We start from the raw sequence: 16,745 nt of genomic DNA, 5'->3' as shown, positions 1-16,745 counted from the left end.
TGAATTCAGATATGTATCCAACTGAAACTGAACGGAGCTTACCTTAATCCAATCTGCAAATCTACGGTAGCTTGATGAAGCATCCGGGTGCAGCCATGAAGAAATGGAACTCACCGCTTTAGATCTGATGGAGAGAACCAGATAAAGTCTGGCGAAGTGATCCAGTCCGCCCTCTCATCACCAACCAATCGAGTGCTCCAAAATACTGAATGACCAAGGTGCCACCAAAAACACGTCAACACCGAACCTGCTTGGCGACGAAGCTAGGGCACGGTACCAAGATGACTCGGATGCTCGATTTTCGGCGCTTCTGGTGTCCGCGGGGAGAGGGGTGCTCAGCCGACGGCAATCAAGTGTCGGGATGAGGGCAAATCGGGAGAGGATCGATGGAGAGAAGGATCGACGATCTGGCGGTAGACTGCGACGTCCGGCGTCAAGCTACGGTGGCCGACGGTAGCATGGAGAGGAGAAAAGGAAACCGGCATTGGGCGGTGGCGTGGGGCGCGACATCCGGCTGAGAGAGAGAGGCTCGGCCCGTCGGTGTGATCTCTCTGGCGATCGGCGATGAGGCTGCGCCGACGAAGAGAGGATGATCGGCGGCTCCCATGTCGGCGATGGGATGAGGGAGCAGAGAAGGGGGATCGGGAGAGGAGATGTGCGACGGTGAGGTGAGGGAGGAAAGGTTCGGGCGGATTAAGGCTAGGGCACAGTAACCATAAGTTTTATATACTTAGGTTTACTTAATTAAATCATAAGTACATTTCTCAATCAACTCCCATATTTGGGTATTTCAAAGAGGCTTCCTCTAAACCCTATAATTGATCCCCTTAAAATACGTCATACGAGCTCCGATCAAATCCCAGAAAATTCCTAAAAATTCCTTAAAAATCCTATAAGGTCATCTGTCAAATAACCTTATCATTTAATTATTATTTGGGTGTCGTATTTTACAGTAGCTAATGGTACAATCGTAGTCCTTCAGGAACTCCATCCATCTCCTCTGTCGGAGATTAAGCTCCTTCTGAGTGAAAATATATTTGAGACTCTTGTGATCAGTGAGAATCTCAAATGTGATACCGTATAAATGATGTCGCCATAGCTTCAGAGCAAAGATGATGGCAGCTAACTCCAGGTCATGAACTGGGTAGTTCTTCTCATGCTCCTTCAACTGACGAGAAGCATAAGAGACTACTCTGCCGTGCTGCATCAGAACAGCGCCCAAACCCTGTAGAGACGCGTCGGTGTAAAGTACAAATCCATCCTCTCCAGAAGGTAAAACCAAAACTGGAGCCAACACTAATCTCTGCTTCAGCTCCTGGAAGCTGGTCTCGCAATCCTCGGACCATACGAACTTCACGCCTTTCCGGGTAAGACGTGTCAGTGGCATAGCAATACGCGAGAATCCCTCGACAAAACGTCGGTAATATCCGCCAATCGACTGTGGATCTCTGAATCGACTTACTGCTCCCAATCGGTGACAATTTCGATCTTCGAGGATCAACCGAAATACCTGCTAGAAACCACGTGTCCCAGAAAACCGATCGAGGATAGCCGTAATGCACACTTGCCGAACTTCGCATACAGATGATGTCGTCAAGAATCTCAAGAGCAAAGATGCTGGATGCTCCTCCTCGGAACGAGAGTAGACCAATATGTCATCAATGAAAACGATAACAAACCGATCCAGATACTCCAGAAAGATGCGGTTCATCAAGTCCATAAACACTGCTGGAGCATTGGTAAGCCCAAATGGCATTACCAAAACTCATAATGACCGTATCCGTACGGAAAGCCGTCTTCTGAATATCAGATCTCACCTGATGATATCCGGATCGCAGATCAATCTTAGAATACCTTCAAGTACCTGAGCTGATCAAACAAATCCTCTATCCGTGGCAGGGGGTACTTATTTCTGCTGTCCGTAGTCAATACATAACCTCATGGTGCCGCTTTCTTCTTGATAAATAGAACTGGAGAACCCCATGGTGAAACACTAGGCCGAATGAATCCCCTATCTAAAAGCTCCGGAGTTGAACCTTCACTGCTCAACTCTTTTGGTGCCATACGATCACGGAGCTCGGTGCGGTTCCGGAATCACTCAATAGCGAACTCCACCGGCCTTCCGAGGCAAACTCGCAGCTCCTGCGAAATACATCCGGTATTCTGACAACAGAACGCGAGAGCTGCGAACTACTACCGTCCTCGGATCGATCAACGACAACAAAACCATGACAACCGTGAGACGGCAATCGTGCCTGAATCGCGAAATAATCGAGTCTCGATGCGGTGAAACTCCACGAGGGTTGGTTCGGAGGCTGACCACCCTCGTCTGGCAATCAACGGTAGCATGATAAACTGACGACAACCAATCCATGCCAAGTATGACATCAAACTCGACCATCTCCAATACTAGAAGATCTACCGTAAGTATCATGTTGCCAAAGTCTAACGGCAACCTCTGATCTCCTGGGTGACGTCTAAAGTATCACCGGACGGTAGGGAGACAATCAATCGCCACAACCTAACAATAGGTAATCTACCAATCTCCCGCATAAAGGTACGGGATATAAAAGAATGCGAACTACCAATATCAATCAAAATATCGCAATAAATGCATAAATGGAAATCGTATCATGGAAAACGGATCCGTCGGCCGGCTGTCCTCTCTGGTAATAGCATGAACACGACCTCTGGCGGAGGAGGAGGTGGTAATCGCCCGAGGCGTCATTGACTATGTGCGATAAGACCGAGAGGATGGTGATCTTGTCGGTGGTCAGAATCGAGTCGACATCGCCTTCGAGTCTGGATAATAAGGTCCGGAGCAAAACTCTAGGGTGCTACTGAAGCACTGGAGTACTCCTGCCCAAGCATGCCAAATGCTGCGGAGGGAGCTACTCCGCTGTGAAGATTGGGCCGCCTCCTCGATATGCCTCGATCGACTAGACTGTCCCTCTCGACCGACCTCCGGAAGTCGTGCCGAGCCTTCACCGACAATCTCGGCTCTGGTGCCCAGCTTGCAATAAAAGCAACCGATCGCCCCAGAGCAAGGGGTGAGGTGATCTCCGATCCACATCTCAAACAATGAGTATCACCGAAGGTGGTTGCTCACGAGAAAACCGGAACGCCCCAAGAAGACCGCCTGATTTCGAGGCCTACGAGACGCCCAGTACTCGACCACTGCGACTACTACTCGTGGCTGCCCCGCGTGTCGCTGGACTGCTCGATGTCCGACCCGATGCTTTCTTTTCGTCCGCATATCTGAGCTAACTCTATCATCAAAGCTCGATTCAATGCATCAGAGTAAGATGTAATCCCTAATCCGGCAAGCTGTACATGCAGATAACCATCCAATCCCTGTATAAACTGCATCATGCGAGTTCTGTCCTCCGCAACTAACTCTGGACAAAACTGAGCCAACCGGAGGAATTCAGTATTATACTCGGTCACTGAGCGATTATTCTGCCTCAGACTCATAAAATCCTGTCGACGAGCCATCTGATAGGACAGTGGAAAGAAACGGCTCTCAAAAGCCTCTCTGAACCTGGTCCATGTGACGTTGCGCTCACCAATAATAGAACGCTGAGTAACCCACCAGGCATTAGCTTCATCCCGTAAATGGTAAGCAGCCAGCTCTGCTTTCTCCCACTCGGAGCAAGCCATATAGAAGAAAGTCTGCTCCATAGTCTCTATCCATGACAGAGCCATACTCGGATCGAGATCTCCGCGGAAAAGAGTGAAACGAGTCTTCATCGACTCAGCCAGTGCTGGAATCCTAGCTCGTGCAGCGACAATATCAGTGAGCTGTGTCGGGACGGCTGCAGGAACTGGCGGAAACACTGGAGCTGATACTACAGGTGGTACCGCGGAATAAACCGGAGGAGGAACTCCCGATGCTGCTGTATATACCGGAGCATAAGCCGTCGGTGGTACTGCCTGGGGAACAAAAGTGGTGGCAGCTGGAGGTACGGTAGAAAAAGGTACCGGATATGGTGCAGCTGCTGCTACACTGTAGATCCAAGTGGTGGTGGCACTGAATACGCCGTAGGCTGCGCTGGAGCAGCTGTCGGGTACGCCAATGGTACACCTGATGATACCGTAAATACGGCAGGAGTGGATACCGTCGGTATGACCAAAGTAGGTATCTCTACAGGAGCTATCGGAATTTGAGAGCCCGATGCTCCCGCTGCATCCTGAGTTTGTCCCTGATGGCCATCTCTGGCATATCCAGAGATCCCGTGGTCCTCCCACGTGGTCGTCCAGCACCACGTCTCGCAGCAATACGAGTAGATCGTCTCATATCTGTTAAATTAAATTACAGATATCAATACCAATATAACAACATAAAATAACAACATACCTATTTGCTGTCTGGAGATGTTCCGTCGCTGTCCACGAGAATATCGCCGGAAATCCAATAAATCCGAAACGGAAATCCGAAACATAACATATCGAAAATCCAATAATGCCCAGTTTGACTCGCAAACCTGGCTAACCCAAATATCCAGAATACCAACAACAGGTATCCGATAAATCTCCAGAACACCAAAAGCAGGTATCGTAACCCGCTCTGATACCAAGATACCAAATAAATTGGTATCAGATAAATCCCGAAAATCCAAAATACGAAACAAAAGATCGTAAAACTGTGCTCTGATACCACTAAATTGTCACGCCCCCAGAGGAGACCCTATCCGAGAAAATTTCGGCAGCATCTCCCCTGTACGGCGGACAATCAAAAATTTTCTACAAGCACTAAATACTCAGCCACATGCGGCTGGAATCATATCAATAATAAAAACCAATCACCACGCAGTTTATATATATATTCAGCCTCTGGCTGACACAACCACGCAATAATAATACTCTGACTCAAAAACCACCCTACTCAACTACACTCGTAAAGCTCAAAACCGACGAACTCACCTCTTCTGCCATCCAGGCAGGCATGTAGTAGAATAAAAAAAACAAATCCAAATCCATCAATATAATAAAATCTATATCATGTCCATAAGCAAATAAATCCAGAACATAACGAGTTCAAACAGTCTAAAACAGAAAGAACCAAAGAAAACCAAACATATCCTGGAGGTCTGCAGGACCAGCACTACGTGCAGTGAGGACTAGCGACTGGAACTCCCTCCTGACAGCATCAACCTGAAAATATCAACAATGGAGGCGGGGTGAGTCCAACACTCAGCAGGTACAGTTGATATGCAAAGTAAAGAAACAGCACCTAGCACTAATCATGCGTATAGTCTCCTGATAAGAAAGATAAGAATGCATCTGAAATAAACAGGAGAATACTGTACTAACCAGGTCCTGAGTATAAGGTCAAACAGTCCGAGGGATAAGGAAATCCTGTATGCATGTCAAACATAGGTATCCAAACAATATGCAGCATACACAAACACAAGCAATAAATGCATCATGCATATGATGCCAATGATGCGTCCTGGTCACCCCTGACACCAGTCGATCATCTCACACACATACTGAGGCCGAGTGGGTAGGGCTGTGACAACCGTGCACTCTGTCGTCACTACTCCTGATGAGTGACCGAGTGGACGGGATGCTGTCGGAGTACACCTATCCTCCTACACCAAATCATAGATGGGGGAGCGCAATGCTCTCAACTCCCGGTACTCAAAGACGGGGAGGAATCCCTGCCGGATAACACGTTGTGTCACACTACCCATGAGCGGACCAACGGTGCCTAACAGAGTCCCTGCTGCAACACACTCAGCATGAATCGACCACTAACCCATGAGTGGTGGTGTGTGCAGATCCATGTAACTGGCGATGTGCTCAACAATAATGGAGCGGACTATCGCACAGCATGCAATCATGCAAATGGTGCATGGCACTAACCACAAGAATATCCTGACCTAATCCACATATATATAAAAATGCATCAAAGGTCAACGAATCCAAAACAATCCAAAGGTATACAGAAGGTATAAAACCTAGGTCCTGAACATGGTCAAGCATGGCATATCACTACCCCTATAAGCATGTATAAACAGGTAAAATATACCCGAGATGCAAAACCAATCAATCAATCAAGCATGTAAGATTTGGGTAGTGATTAACCGAAACAGATAAGAAACACAATTAATGCAACATGTTAATTTAATTACTAAGCATATCAAATGACATAAGTCAAAAGTACCCGCCTCCAATAGGAATGTCCAAATCCGACATCGAGATACTCGTCTCGCGTCAAAATCCTGTATCCAATAAATACATTTTTATTTAGCTAAAATTCGAATGAATTGCTAAATAAATCCTTAAAACCATTTAGGGCAAAACCCTAAATAATAATCATCAACTTATCTAAATAAAGTCTAACGATAAATTAGGGTTAGTTACCTAATCCTCAATCCACCATTAGATCAATTCCAAACTACCTAATCCTATCAATCAATCATCAACAACATGATCAAAGTAAAACCCTAAACCTTACCTCAGTTCACAATCCAAATGACTGCAGTGAAAGGTTGTTTGCTGCTGAAAAATCCTCCACACTACCAGGATCAAAATAAAATCCACAACAACAATTAAATACCCTATACTATCAATTAGGCAGCACCCATAACTCTGTAAATCTGAGCCTCAAACCAAAAATACCTAAATTTCCTTACCTATCTCGTAGCTGTGTTTGTTGATCCACCACAAAGAATTATTGCTGCTGGAACTCTAATTGTTGCTGTCGAAACACTGCACAGCAGAGCCCTTCCTCACTGTTTCCCCTGCCTCTCCAATTTATGGTGACGAGATCAGAAACAAGGAAGAAAATCAGTACCCAAGAAATAAGAAGTCACCTCCGCAGATCAAATCCACAACACAGCTTGGTATAGCCCTTACCTTCAAGGTTCGGCTAGGGCAGAGGCGACGGGGTGGAGAAGGCCGGCGGCACTACGGATGGCGACGCCGTCGGGTGGAGAAAACGCGGCTGAGAAGATGACTAAGGCTCAGGGAAGATCGCCGGCAAACGAAGGGGTCGGCTAGGGCAAAGAGCGAAACCGCCGGAGTTCTTGTGGCTGATACTCGGCGTCGGCAGAGGAGAAGATGTAAGAGGAAGGAGATGGCATCGGGCTCGGGGGAAATTTGTACCGGCCGGGGAAGAGGCGGTTAGGGCTCGGGTTCGCGAGGGGAAAGGAGTAAACGGCGACACAAAGAAATGAAAAGAAAAATAAATAAAGAAAAAGGAATTTAGAAATTCAACTTTTCCTCATTTAAATGGGGTAGCCTAAACAGGCTTTTCCGGACCCCGTTTTTATCCCCGTCAACTCATCCGTACGAGCTCCGAAAAATTCTCGAAAAATTTCCAAAAATTCCGGAAAAATTCCCTAAATCATATTCGCCTATTTCCGGTATTTTACATAAGTTCACCCGAACCTAACTTTGGCCTTCTCTCTTCAATCAGTCTTCGACTTCAGCTTCTCATCCCTCAAAAGTGCCACACATGTCTTTCTCTCTCGATCGGTGTACTCTTCCATAGTTCTCATCTCTCAGATGCACTAAGCCCATCGACTTGCTTCCTGTGTCATCCTTCTCGTTCTTTCAGTATTTCACTCGACTTCTTGTACTCCTAAGTCCCTACACACTTTGACACAAGACATAAAAAAATGCAGCGCCTAACTTAACCCGGTTGAGCACTTCAAAACTTACCCGGGATACTTACAATTGTAGTATCCAAATTTCGAGCACAAGGGCTCTATTTATAGTTCACTGGTCGTAACTAGTCGTTTGCTAACGTGGCACTTCCTAAGAGCCTGGACTCAATCTGGGTACCTGGACTCGGTCGACTCGATCCACTCTGCAATGAATTCTTTCTAACAGATCAAGACTTTCTGGGTGCTTGGAGTTGGCTGACGTGGACTCTGTGCTGATCCTCTTTAACCAACGGCTTGTTGACGTGGCGAAACAGTGCAGGCACCTAGATCGGTCTGGGGGCCTGGAATTGATCCGAGCACTTAGACACGGTCAACTCTGAAGTTGTCTATTTTCTCGTCTGGTCTCTTGGGTGATACTCTAACCGTCCTAAGTTGAGCTCACTAGTCTGGTCTGGGCGTTGCGTGCGTCATTCTCATCCACCACTTTCACAACTCCTCATCCCTTGGATGCATTGAGTATGTCAACTCGCTTCCCATACTATCCTTCTTGCTTGCTACATCTTTTGTCGACGAGAAGCGATCACTAAAATCGAACCGTCTCTCAAGTTCCACAAACCAAATCCCAAATGTCTTCTTAACATGTTCTCCTTCTCATCTTCTTTTTTCTGATTTCCTTGGATGAACCTTTACAAAGAGAAGTGACAATTATGTGTAGTAATAGCACATAATTAGAGGAAGAGAAAGAGATGCCCTTTCATCTTTTTAAAGTGTGCAATCACTGCACACATCTAACAATTTTGACATTGAAGTAAACATGTTATATATTTGGTTCATATATCAAACAATTATATTTTGTGATGGTTTTTGTCGGATAACAATGAAGTCTTCTGCAAATAAACTTTGTATGATGATAACATTAATAGTTTAGTTGTCGCTTCTTGTTCTTCTTGTTTTGTTGTGTCTGGATTTATACTGAATCCCGTTATGCCAATGTCAGGCTATTGCCAAATTTAGCTTCCATTAAGATAATCATGATATCCATCATTCGTTTGCTTGTGCTTTTTGTCTGGTTGTACATTGAACAATTGATGAATTCATTGTTCCACTTCGACCTAAAGAATAGTGCCAGGTCTCTCAGTCCTTGGCCTCCAATTCATGTCCGATTCAATAAGGTTAGCTGCGTGACAGCCTCAGTTAACCTTCTTTTATTCATGTTTTTTAGTTGGTCATATCCAAGGTTGCATTTTATGGCACAATTATCAAGTACCAATCCATCAAAGCTTCGCTCGGTAAAATGGAGAAGGAAGTCTGATCATTGCTTCCTCAATTCATTTAGTCACACCATCTTTCAAGTATGTTTAAGATCCTCTTTAATTTGTGTGCTTGTGGCTTTGCTTACAAAAAGGAAAAAATGAAGCAAATCCACAAAAACACAGAAACAGGAGTCGATATCAGGAATGAGACATGAGAAGTCTGGACAAAGCTAATGGGAAGGAGATCTTCAGGTAGAAATTTCATTAAAACCCCTTATACAACAATGATCAGACTCATTTACAACATGCAGCATTAATTCTTTTCCAAGACGTCCATAATGGAGTATGCTTTCAGGTTCTAGCTCTGAGTGAATCAACCTGGTTCAGTTAGAACCCGGATCGTCCGTTTGCTCAAGCCTTTCCTCTAATTCTGCATATAGGACTTTATTAAGGACACAACACCCCCACCCCCACCCCCGCCCCCGCCTAGAGATTCCAAGGGGTCGGGATCAGATTCTGATCCCTGGTCAAATTTCATATCCCCTATTCTCATATTTATCGGGTATTGAATATCTATCTTTATATTTATACTCTTTAAAAGATCGGATATCTTCAACAAAAGCATATTAGAATTAACATCATACTATATATATATATAATTAAAAATAGATTTAACATCTATATAGTTTACTCTTAACATCAACCAAAATAGTTAGTGAATTATATACATATATAATTTAATCAAGTATCTGGTATTGATAGTTCCTCCATTCTTTCTTCCATTAAAGTCGGATATCGAATCCTCCAACGAATTTAAAGGAAATTGCCATCCCTATCTCCACCCACCTCTACATATTTTACTTTTTGAAAGTGTCCTTATTTTTGATGTCATTGTAGCAACTAAAAGAATATAGTTACTATATAATTATAGCAGCTATAAGCTTTATTTATATTGTAACAGCTATAATTCGTAACTATATAACATGATGTTGAGTATTGACCAAAAATAAAATATTCATATTACAAGATATTAAGATTAAAGGAATTCACATATTGCTAGACTAATATAATATTGTTTACTTTGAGCCTAAGTCTTTTTTTTTAGTTCTACTAAAATATCTTATACTAATAGAGATATCTTTCTTCTTTTAAACCTATGATCTTTTCTATGTATTTTCAATGTTGAACTTTAATTGTATTTCCAACAATCGTCCGTACTTGCATGGTCTGAGCTTAGCATCCGATCACTCTCAAATGAAAGACCATGATTACTCTCATGGTCTACGTTTAGCATCTAATTACTTTCAAACGAATGACCATGATTATTCTCATAGTCCGAGCTTAACATCTGGTCATTTTTGACCTGCTTCAGATCCTACAAATATGTAGTCACTCTTTGTCTAGTGCTATCTCATGTGGTTGTGATCCTACATGTTAGGACTAAAAGAATTTATATATCTCCGGACTAGTATGATATTGTACATTTTAAAATTTAAACCTTCATAAATTTATTTTTAAATTCTATCTAAAATATCTCATAGGTATTTTTATCGTTTAAATTCATGATGTTTTGTATGTATTTTTAATATAGAATTTTAATTATATTTCTAATAAAGAACTGTGAATTGTAATTGTTATAACATTGTATTATTAATGTTGGTTAAAATTAAATTTATATTATAATAAAATATTGACGAGATGGAGTGCGAACTATGTCGCGCTGCTATAACACAGAAATTAGTAACGTCAATAAAAGTTAAAGTATTTAGGTTGTAATAACTAAGAGTTCATAGTTAAATAAGAGTAATTTGGAAAGCCAGAGTTGTTGGGTACGCGCTTTTAATAAAAAATCACATTTATAAGAACAGGAATCAAAATCACATCCCGCAGGGCTTTTACACAATGTTCTGATTAAGGCCCTTTATTTTAATTCATTTTTGAGTAGTCTATGATGGAACATGTTCCTAAGATCCCATAAATATCTATTTAAACTGGTCGGCAAGAGTTTGATTGAATGGTGCAACGCGTGAGAGATGAGACAGGGAGATGTTGACCATGATGATGCCGTCAAGTCATTTAAAATTTAAATAATTAATATGACATAATTTAACGGTAAAGTGGAGAAAAATCCCTAATTTCATTCTTAATTTGGCATGCAGTCCCCCTATTTAAAAAAGTTTGTTTCCACTCCCTACATGTAAAGTTTCCTTTGCTTCAACTCCTCTCATTAAATATCATGACCAAATTGCCCTCAGATGTTTTAGGTATAAAAAGTTTAAAAACGAGTATCATTCTGATTAAATTCAGTATTTTATAACTAGAATTCAGTACTTTATACTAGAATTGAGTATATTTTCTATCAAAATTAACCCTCATATTTTTTGGTACAAATACTTTAAAAATGAGTATAATTTCTATTAAATTCAGCACATTAAATTAGAATTGAGTATATTTTCTATTAAATTGAGTACGATATTTTTCATGCTTAATATAATTACTCAAAAATTCAACATCATTTACCATTTAAAGAAAATCTAGTAAATTTTTCATCCAATTGAGTCATTTAAAGAAAATCTAGTATAATTTCCATCTAATTGAAGTAAAAAAAAAATCGTACTCAATTTGATAGAAAATATACTGGATTCTAATTTTAATGTACTGAATTTAAGAGAAATGATACTGATTTTTAGATTTTTTTTATATCCAAAAATATCATGGGCAATTAGGTAAACATATTTGACTAGGGAGTGGAAACAAAGTTTTTCACCACTAGGGACTGCATGCAAAGTTTTGTTTATCAATGGGGAGTGCATGCAAAATTACCCATAATTTAAATACAAAAGTAGATATGCATTGTTTCCGTTATAAAATTAACAATTTTTTATATTATATAACTTAATTAAATTTAATCAATCTTATTTTTAATTTAAATATATAATTATTTATTTTATTTCATAGTATTTAATTTTACTTAGTTGAATAATATTATTCCTATGACTAATGCTTGTATAATTAATGAGAATTGTTATTGGAGAGTACAAGTGATCACTATTGTTATATTATTATTTAATATATGTTTTAAAGGATAAAAATAAAAAAGGGTGTTTTTTTTTCAAATCATAAAAGGCATTTTATTTTGTTTTTTATTTTTATTTTCAAAAGGATGATCTACTATATTGCTCAATCATGTATAATTACTCTATTATCTTACAATATTGTTTGGTATTGTTATCTCTTATCTAAATCTCCCGTTCAATTTCTGAATCTGTTGGACATATTATAACAGCTACAGTTTATTGTAGTAATTATGATTTTATAATTATTATAACATAAATATTAGATTAGCAGATTAAACAATGGATCCAACTGACAATTATAGTAAAAAGATGGAATCCGTCGTACCAACAATTAATCTCATGATAATTTATAAAAAGATAAATTAAAAAATTATAATTAGCTCCAGTGGAAAATGGGTCAAACTAACCAGATGAGGATGAGAGAGGTTGAAATTGTAATTGTAACAGCTGTAATTGATTATGACGGCAGGGCCGGAACTCCAACGCCGACAGCGTCGCCACCATTTGCTATCGCCGTGCCGCCCAAAGCACCGGCAAGTAACGTCCAACTGCATCCCTCACACGTGGATCCTCCAACGTCCTAGATATCGGCCTGCTGTCGTTCACACGACTTTGAAATTAATTTTATATTTTTTATAGTCGACCAATTGATTGGTCCATCAAAAGTTCCAAAATCCAATCCAAAAGATTTATAAAAAAAAGGATTGAGGAACAACCAAAATTCGGGTTTTTAATTTCTTCAAGTCGAATTGAATCGATTCGATTCATCGATATCTTGATTCAATAGATTAGACTGGAACTCCAAAATAGTTGATCGAACTCGGTTATCAAGGAAGGGGTCAATCAAGTTTGGATCGTCATTACATTTGAGTCAAGTTGAGTTGTAACATCTATCTTCAGATTTGATCGCCTACTGTATGCATTGAAAGATACATATGTGTTGAGTTTGATTGACAAAGTGTGTGAAGAACTCGTAATTATTTATAAAATCAATAAAAATAATTACATATTTATTTGAGGCCACTAGATTAATTGTATTTACATGTGAATTATAACATATTATGCTTGACTAAAATATGGTGTGGATCAACGCTGTTTACGTGATTAATTATCACGAATGTGACTGTGCCATCTTAACCGACGACATAGGCAATTAATATCGTCGAGTATGACAACTTGAGTTGATCTTTCACACTATTGTCTAACTTTTCATAAATGATTAAACTTACTTGCTTGAGGTCACAATGGCAAACTCATAATCTTCATCCTATCACATTATAAGCGCAGTAAATACCGCAAAACAAATTCTTTCAATCTATCATGATTACACAAGTAGGGCGGGTCGAGCTCGGGGATGTACTAACACTAGCTTAATTAGCTCATACGACAACACACTCAAACCTCATGTGATTATGTTACAATGTAATTTGAAGGTCCTTTCATTAATAACATAACTAAGTCAACCAGTCTAATGTTTTAAAAATGTATTAGATGTTGTAATGATTAGATCCTTGGATAACCAAGAGATATAAACTTAGAATTTTATTTACGGCGCACTGTAAAGGATTTTCTCTTCAGTGAAAAGTAGGTTTAAAAACGTTGGCTATCTGGATAGATTTCTATAAGCATTTCTCGATTTATTTTGATAGACGGTAAAATTTTCATGAGACCGGATCAATCATCACTAAAATTAATCAATTTAAATAATTAAGTATTCGATGACAACTAAAAAAAATCTTAGAAGTCATGAAGCCACTTAAGTATAAAAGAGCAATAATCAAACTCTAAATTTAACCAAAACTGAGCAATCCAAATTGTTTCTCATTTGGTGGAAATATGTCTACACAAGTAGGGTCCATGATTTCTGACCAATGGACACCAAGAAACAAAAAGAAAAAGGCATTTTGTCAAGATTCAGGTTCTATAGGAACATCTTCCTAAAAGAATGACAATAATTCCTCAGAATAAATAATTAATAAAAAATCCCAATCATCCTAATTTGTTTATTTATAAATATTTTAATAATGTCTCTCATGGCTTATAAATACCTATATTTTTAGGTACTAAAAGTAAAGTTTCATCTTCTCTCATTTTCCATTTCATATCCAAATCTTTCATGTCTTCTCTAGGGTTTCTTGTTTTGCTCCTCATGATCTCAGCTGAGAGACCTCAAGGTGCCTTTTTAAGGATATATATTGTGATGTCGATATTGTTTTTCAGTTCATGTTTTGATTTGCCTCTCGATAGAACTGACTTTTTGTGATTTGCTTCCCTCGTTCAGCGATTAGATTACTATCCAAAACGTGGACGATATTGCCTTCCTTACATTACCAAGTCAATGTCAGTATACGTATTGCTTGTATTCTATAACATTTGTTGTGCTACCATTTCGCTTACTGTTTTATTGAATGTCAATAGCAGAAGAGATATAGCTTGTTTAAAGAAGAAAGTGGTACACAAGGAGTTATTCGATATGGATTTCCTTGTGGCCATTGTTCAGGTAGTTTAAGCGAGAAATGTCGATGGAACAATAAGTCGATTGAAAAATTTTAAAATTCCATATCACATCATTTGTATTGAAGAGCTTATCTACTCATGCAGGAAGAAAGAATAGGCAACTCATGGCCACCTTAGATAAGGGGACTAGCAAGAACTCAGTCGAGAAAAGGGAACAAAACCCTAATGAGGAGAAGAAGAGTGACTTTGCTAGGAATCAAAAGGAGATTCACCCTGTACCGGAGAGACATACTTACCTTGAGGACAACCAAGAGACAGTAGGAATGGATTATTCTCCTGCCCAGAAGAAGCCACCGATCCACAATTGATCATCAAGTGGTAATTAAATAGTAGTTGGTAATTATAGTCCCAAAGTACTCATACCAACAACATAGGAATTAGCAGTAGAGAAGATTATATGTATATTAATATTGTAGGTCCCGTGCACCAGTAAAAAAGAGGTGAATTGTCTTGAAAAAAAATAAATATACCCTTATTAAAATTTACAAGTTTGATTAAGACAAATATTTTAATAAAATAGGCTAACATGCATAAAATAAGTACGAGATACAAGCTATTTACTTGATTTTCAACTAAGAAGGTTGTTAATCTAAGGCAAATGCAGCTCAACTAGAAGACTCTTTCATCGACACAAGTCGAAGGCGGAGAAGCCTCCTACAAGATGTTGACAATGCAGAAATTTAAAAACAAAATAAGAACTTCGAGCACAGAAAGTGTTGTATTAAACTACTGAGAGCAGAGCTCTATTTATAGTACTCTGTTGGTCGAATTTGACCATTTGTTAATGTGGCACGATCCGGGTGCTTGGACCCCATTCGAACGCCCCCAGCATGACAAACTCTATCTCCACACAACGGCCTTCGCAACGGTACGAAGATTACTTTTTATCCACTCTCGGGTGCTTGGAACCGCTCTGGGCACTCAGACCATTTCTAACGTGGACCAAACTCTATCCACTACATCGAGACGTCCTTTCAGTACCAAAATGGTCTGGGCGACCGAACCAACTAGTCCGGGCGTCCGAATCAGTCAGTTTTGTGCTGACTGTCTAGTGTCTTCTCTGATCGCTTGGATGATCTCGGCGATCCAAAATTAGGCGCATTCAAACCCATCTTCCAGCCTTCTACTTGAGCAGTCTTTTGCTCCAGCTTCTCATCCCTAGAAGACACCGCGCATTTCCTTCTAATATGCCAACGTACTCTTCCGCAGTACTTTGTCCCTCGGATGCACCGAGCCCGTCGACTCTTTCTCATGCCATCATTCTCGCTAACTGCGTCTTCTGCTTGACTTCTTGTGTTCTTATATTATTGCACACTAAGACATAAGCATCAGACACAACATGACCTAACTTAATTCGGTTGACCACATTAAAATTACTTTGGAGTACTAACAATCTTCCCTTTTTTGATGTGCATCATTAAAGTTAGAGTAAATAAAGACATGTAATTTTATTTTATGAAATGAAATAACAATTGAAGCATGAATTTTGAAATAAAAAATTTACAATAAAACCTCCCTTAAATTTAATCTCCCTATATTACTCCCTTTTAATCATATAAAAAAAAATGTTAGGAATATAATCGAAAAAATTATTGGAAAAATAAGAAAACTTTTTCTAAGGATGTTTGAACAAAATTTCAATAAATTAATTTTTTATTATAAATAATTTTAAAAATGTAATATGTTAATTCATTTGCTATTTTAAAAAAAAATTAAAAATTATTTTTATGTGTAAAAAACTTCCATAAATTTTTGGGGGGCAGATCTTCTGGTCCGCAAAGGCTGGATCAATTCATGGTCCAGCTTTTGCATTGGGGGGTGGGCAATGGGCCTCCAGCTATTAACAGGTGGGGGTCATTGCCTCCCACCAATCCCCTTGTCCCGGTCCAGGAGCGAACCAGGACAAGGGGACCAGAGGATCCGGTCCCAAATTTTTGTCAAACTCAACCATAAACAATTTAAATTAGGTGTAAAATTTTTAGATAAAACAATGGTTAATTTTTCTCAATACTTAAAATATAACTATAATTTTTTGAAAAAACAAAATTTTCAAAATTTATCTCCGAATGATTTTTAAAATTTAAGTTACATGTTTTGAAAAAATTCATAAAAAATCATTTATTTGTCGAAAATTTTTGAAATCTTTTTATTCTAGTAGAATCTGATTCATTATAACAAAAAAAATCAAAATTTTGAAAAATAGATTTTTTTATTATTTACATTTATTTTTCCAATCAAGAACACTACAAGAAAATTTTTTTATTAATTAGGACATTTTCTTT

General features: G+C 39.4%; 1 protein-coding gene across 2 annotated transcripts; it reads left to right on the top strand.

Annotated features, from left to right (window-relative positions):
* Positions 1-14,032: 14,032 nt before the first annotated feature.
* On the top strand, positions 14,033-15,201 carry LOC121980018. 2 transcript variants are annotated; one of them, XM_042532022.1, is made up of 4 exons: positions 14,033-14,120; positions 14,228-14,286; positions 14,365-14,446; positions 14,548-15,195. In XM_042532022.1, exons 1-4 carry the CDS (start codon positions 14,063-14,065, stop codon positions 14,769-14,771), a joined length of 423 nt encoding a protein of 140 aa, XP_042387956.1. In that variant the 5' UTR covers positions 14,033-14,062; the 3' UTR covers positions 14,772-15,195. The 2 variants fall into 2 exon arrangements, with proteins under 2 accessions (XP_042387956.1, XP_042388011.1); XM_042532077.1 differs by having other exon boundaries at positions 14,034-14,120; positions 14,368-14,446; positions 14,548-15,201.
* Positions 15,202-16,745: the final 1,544 nt, after the last annotated feature.

Source organism: Zingiber officinale, chromosome 1B (genome assembly GCF_018446385.1).
Source record: "Zingiber officinale cultivar Zhangliang chromosome 1B, Zo_v1.1, whole genome shotgun sequence".
Lineage (NCBI taxonomy): Eukaryota > Viridiplantae > Streptophyta > Magnoliopsida > Zingiberales > Zingiberaceae > Zingiber > Zingiber officinale.
The sequence above is the reverse complement of the archived record's forward strand: the minus strand, read 5'-3'. Positions and strand labels throughout refer to the sequence as shown.

What these genes read in the sequence shown, in the direction of transcription:
- LOC121980018 (XM_042532022.1), top strand. Translation starts at nt 14,063, where the DNA reads ATGTCTTCTCTAGGGTTTCTTGTTTTGCTCCTCATGATCTCAGCTGAG. An exon ending in CTCAGCTGAGAGACCTCAAG is followed by an intron (nt 14,121 to 14,227) that starts GTGCCTTTTTAA and finishes TCCCTCGTTCAG; the next exon opens with CGATTAGATTACTATCCAAA. An exon ending in CCTTACATTACCAAGTCAAT is followed by an intron (nt 14,287 to 14,364) that starts GTCAGTATACGT and finishes GAATGTCAATAG; the next exon opens with CAGAAGAGATATAGCTTGTT.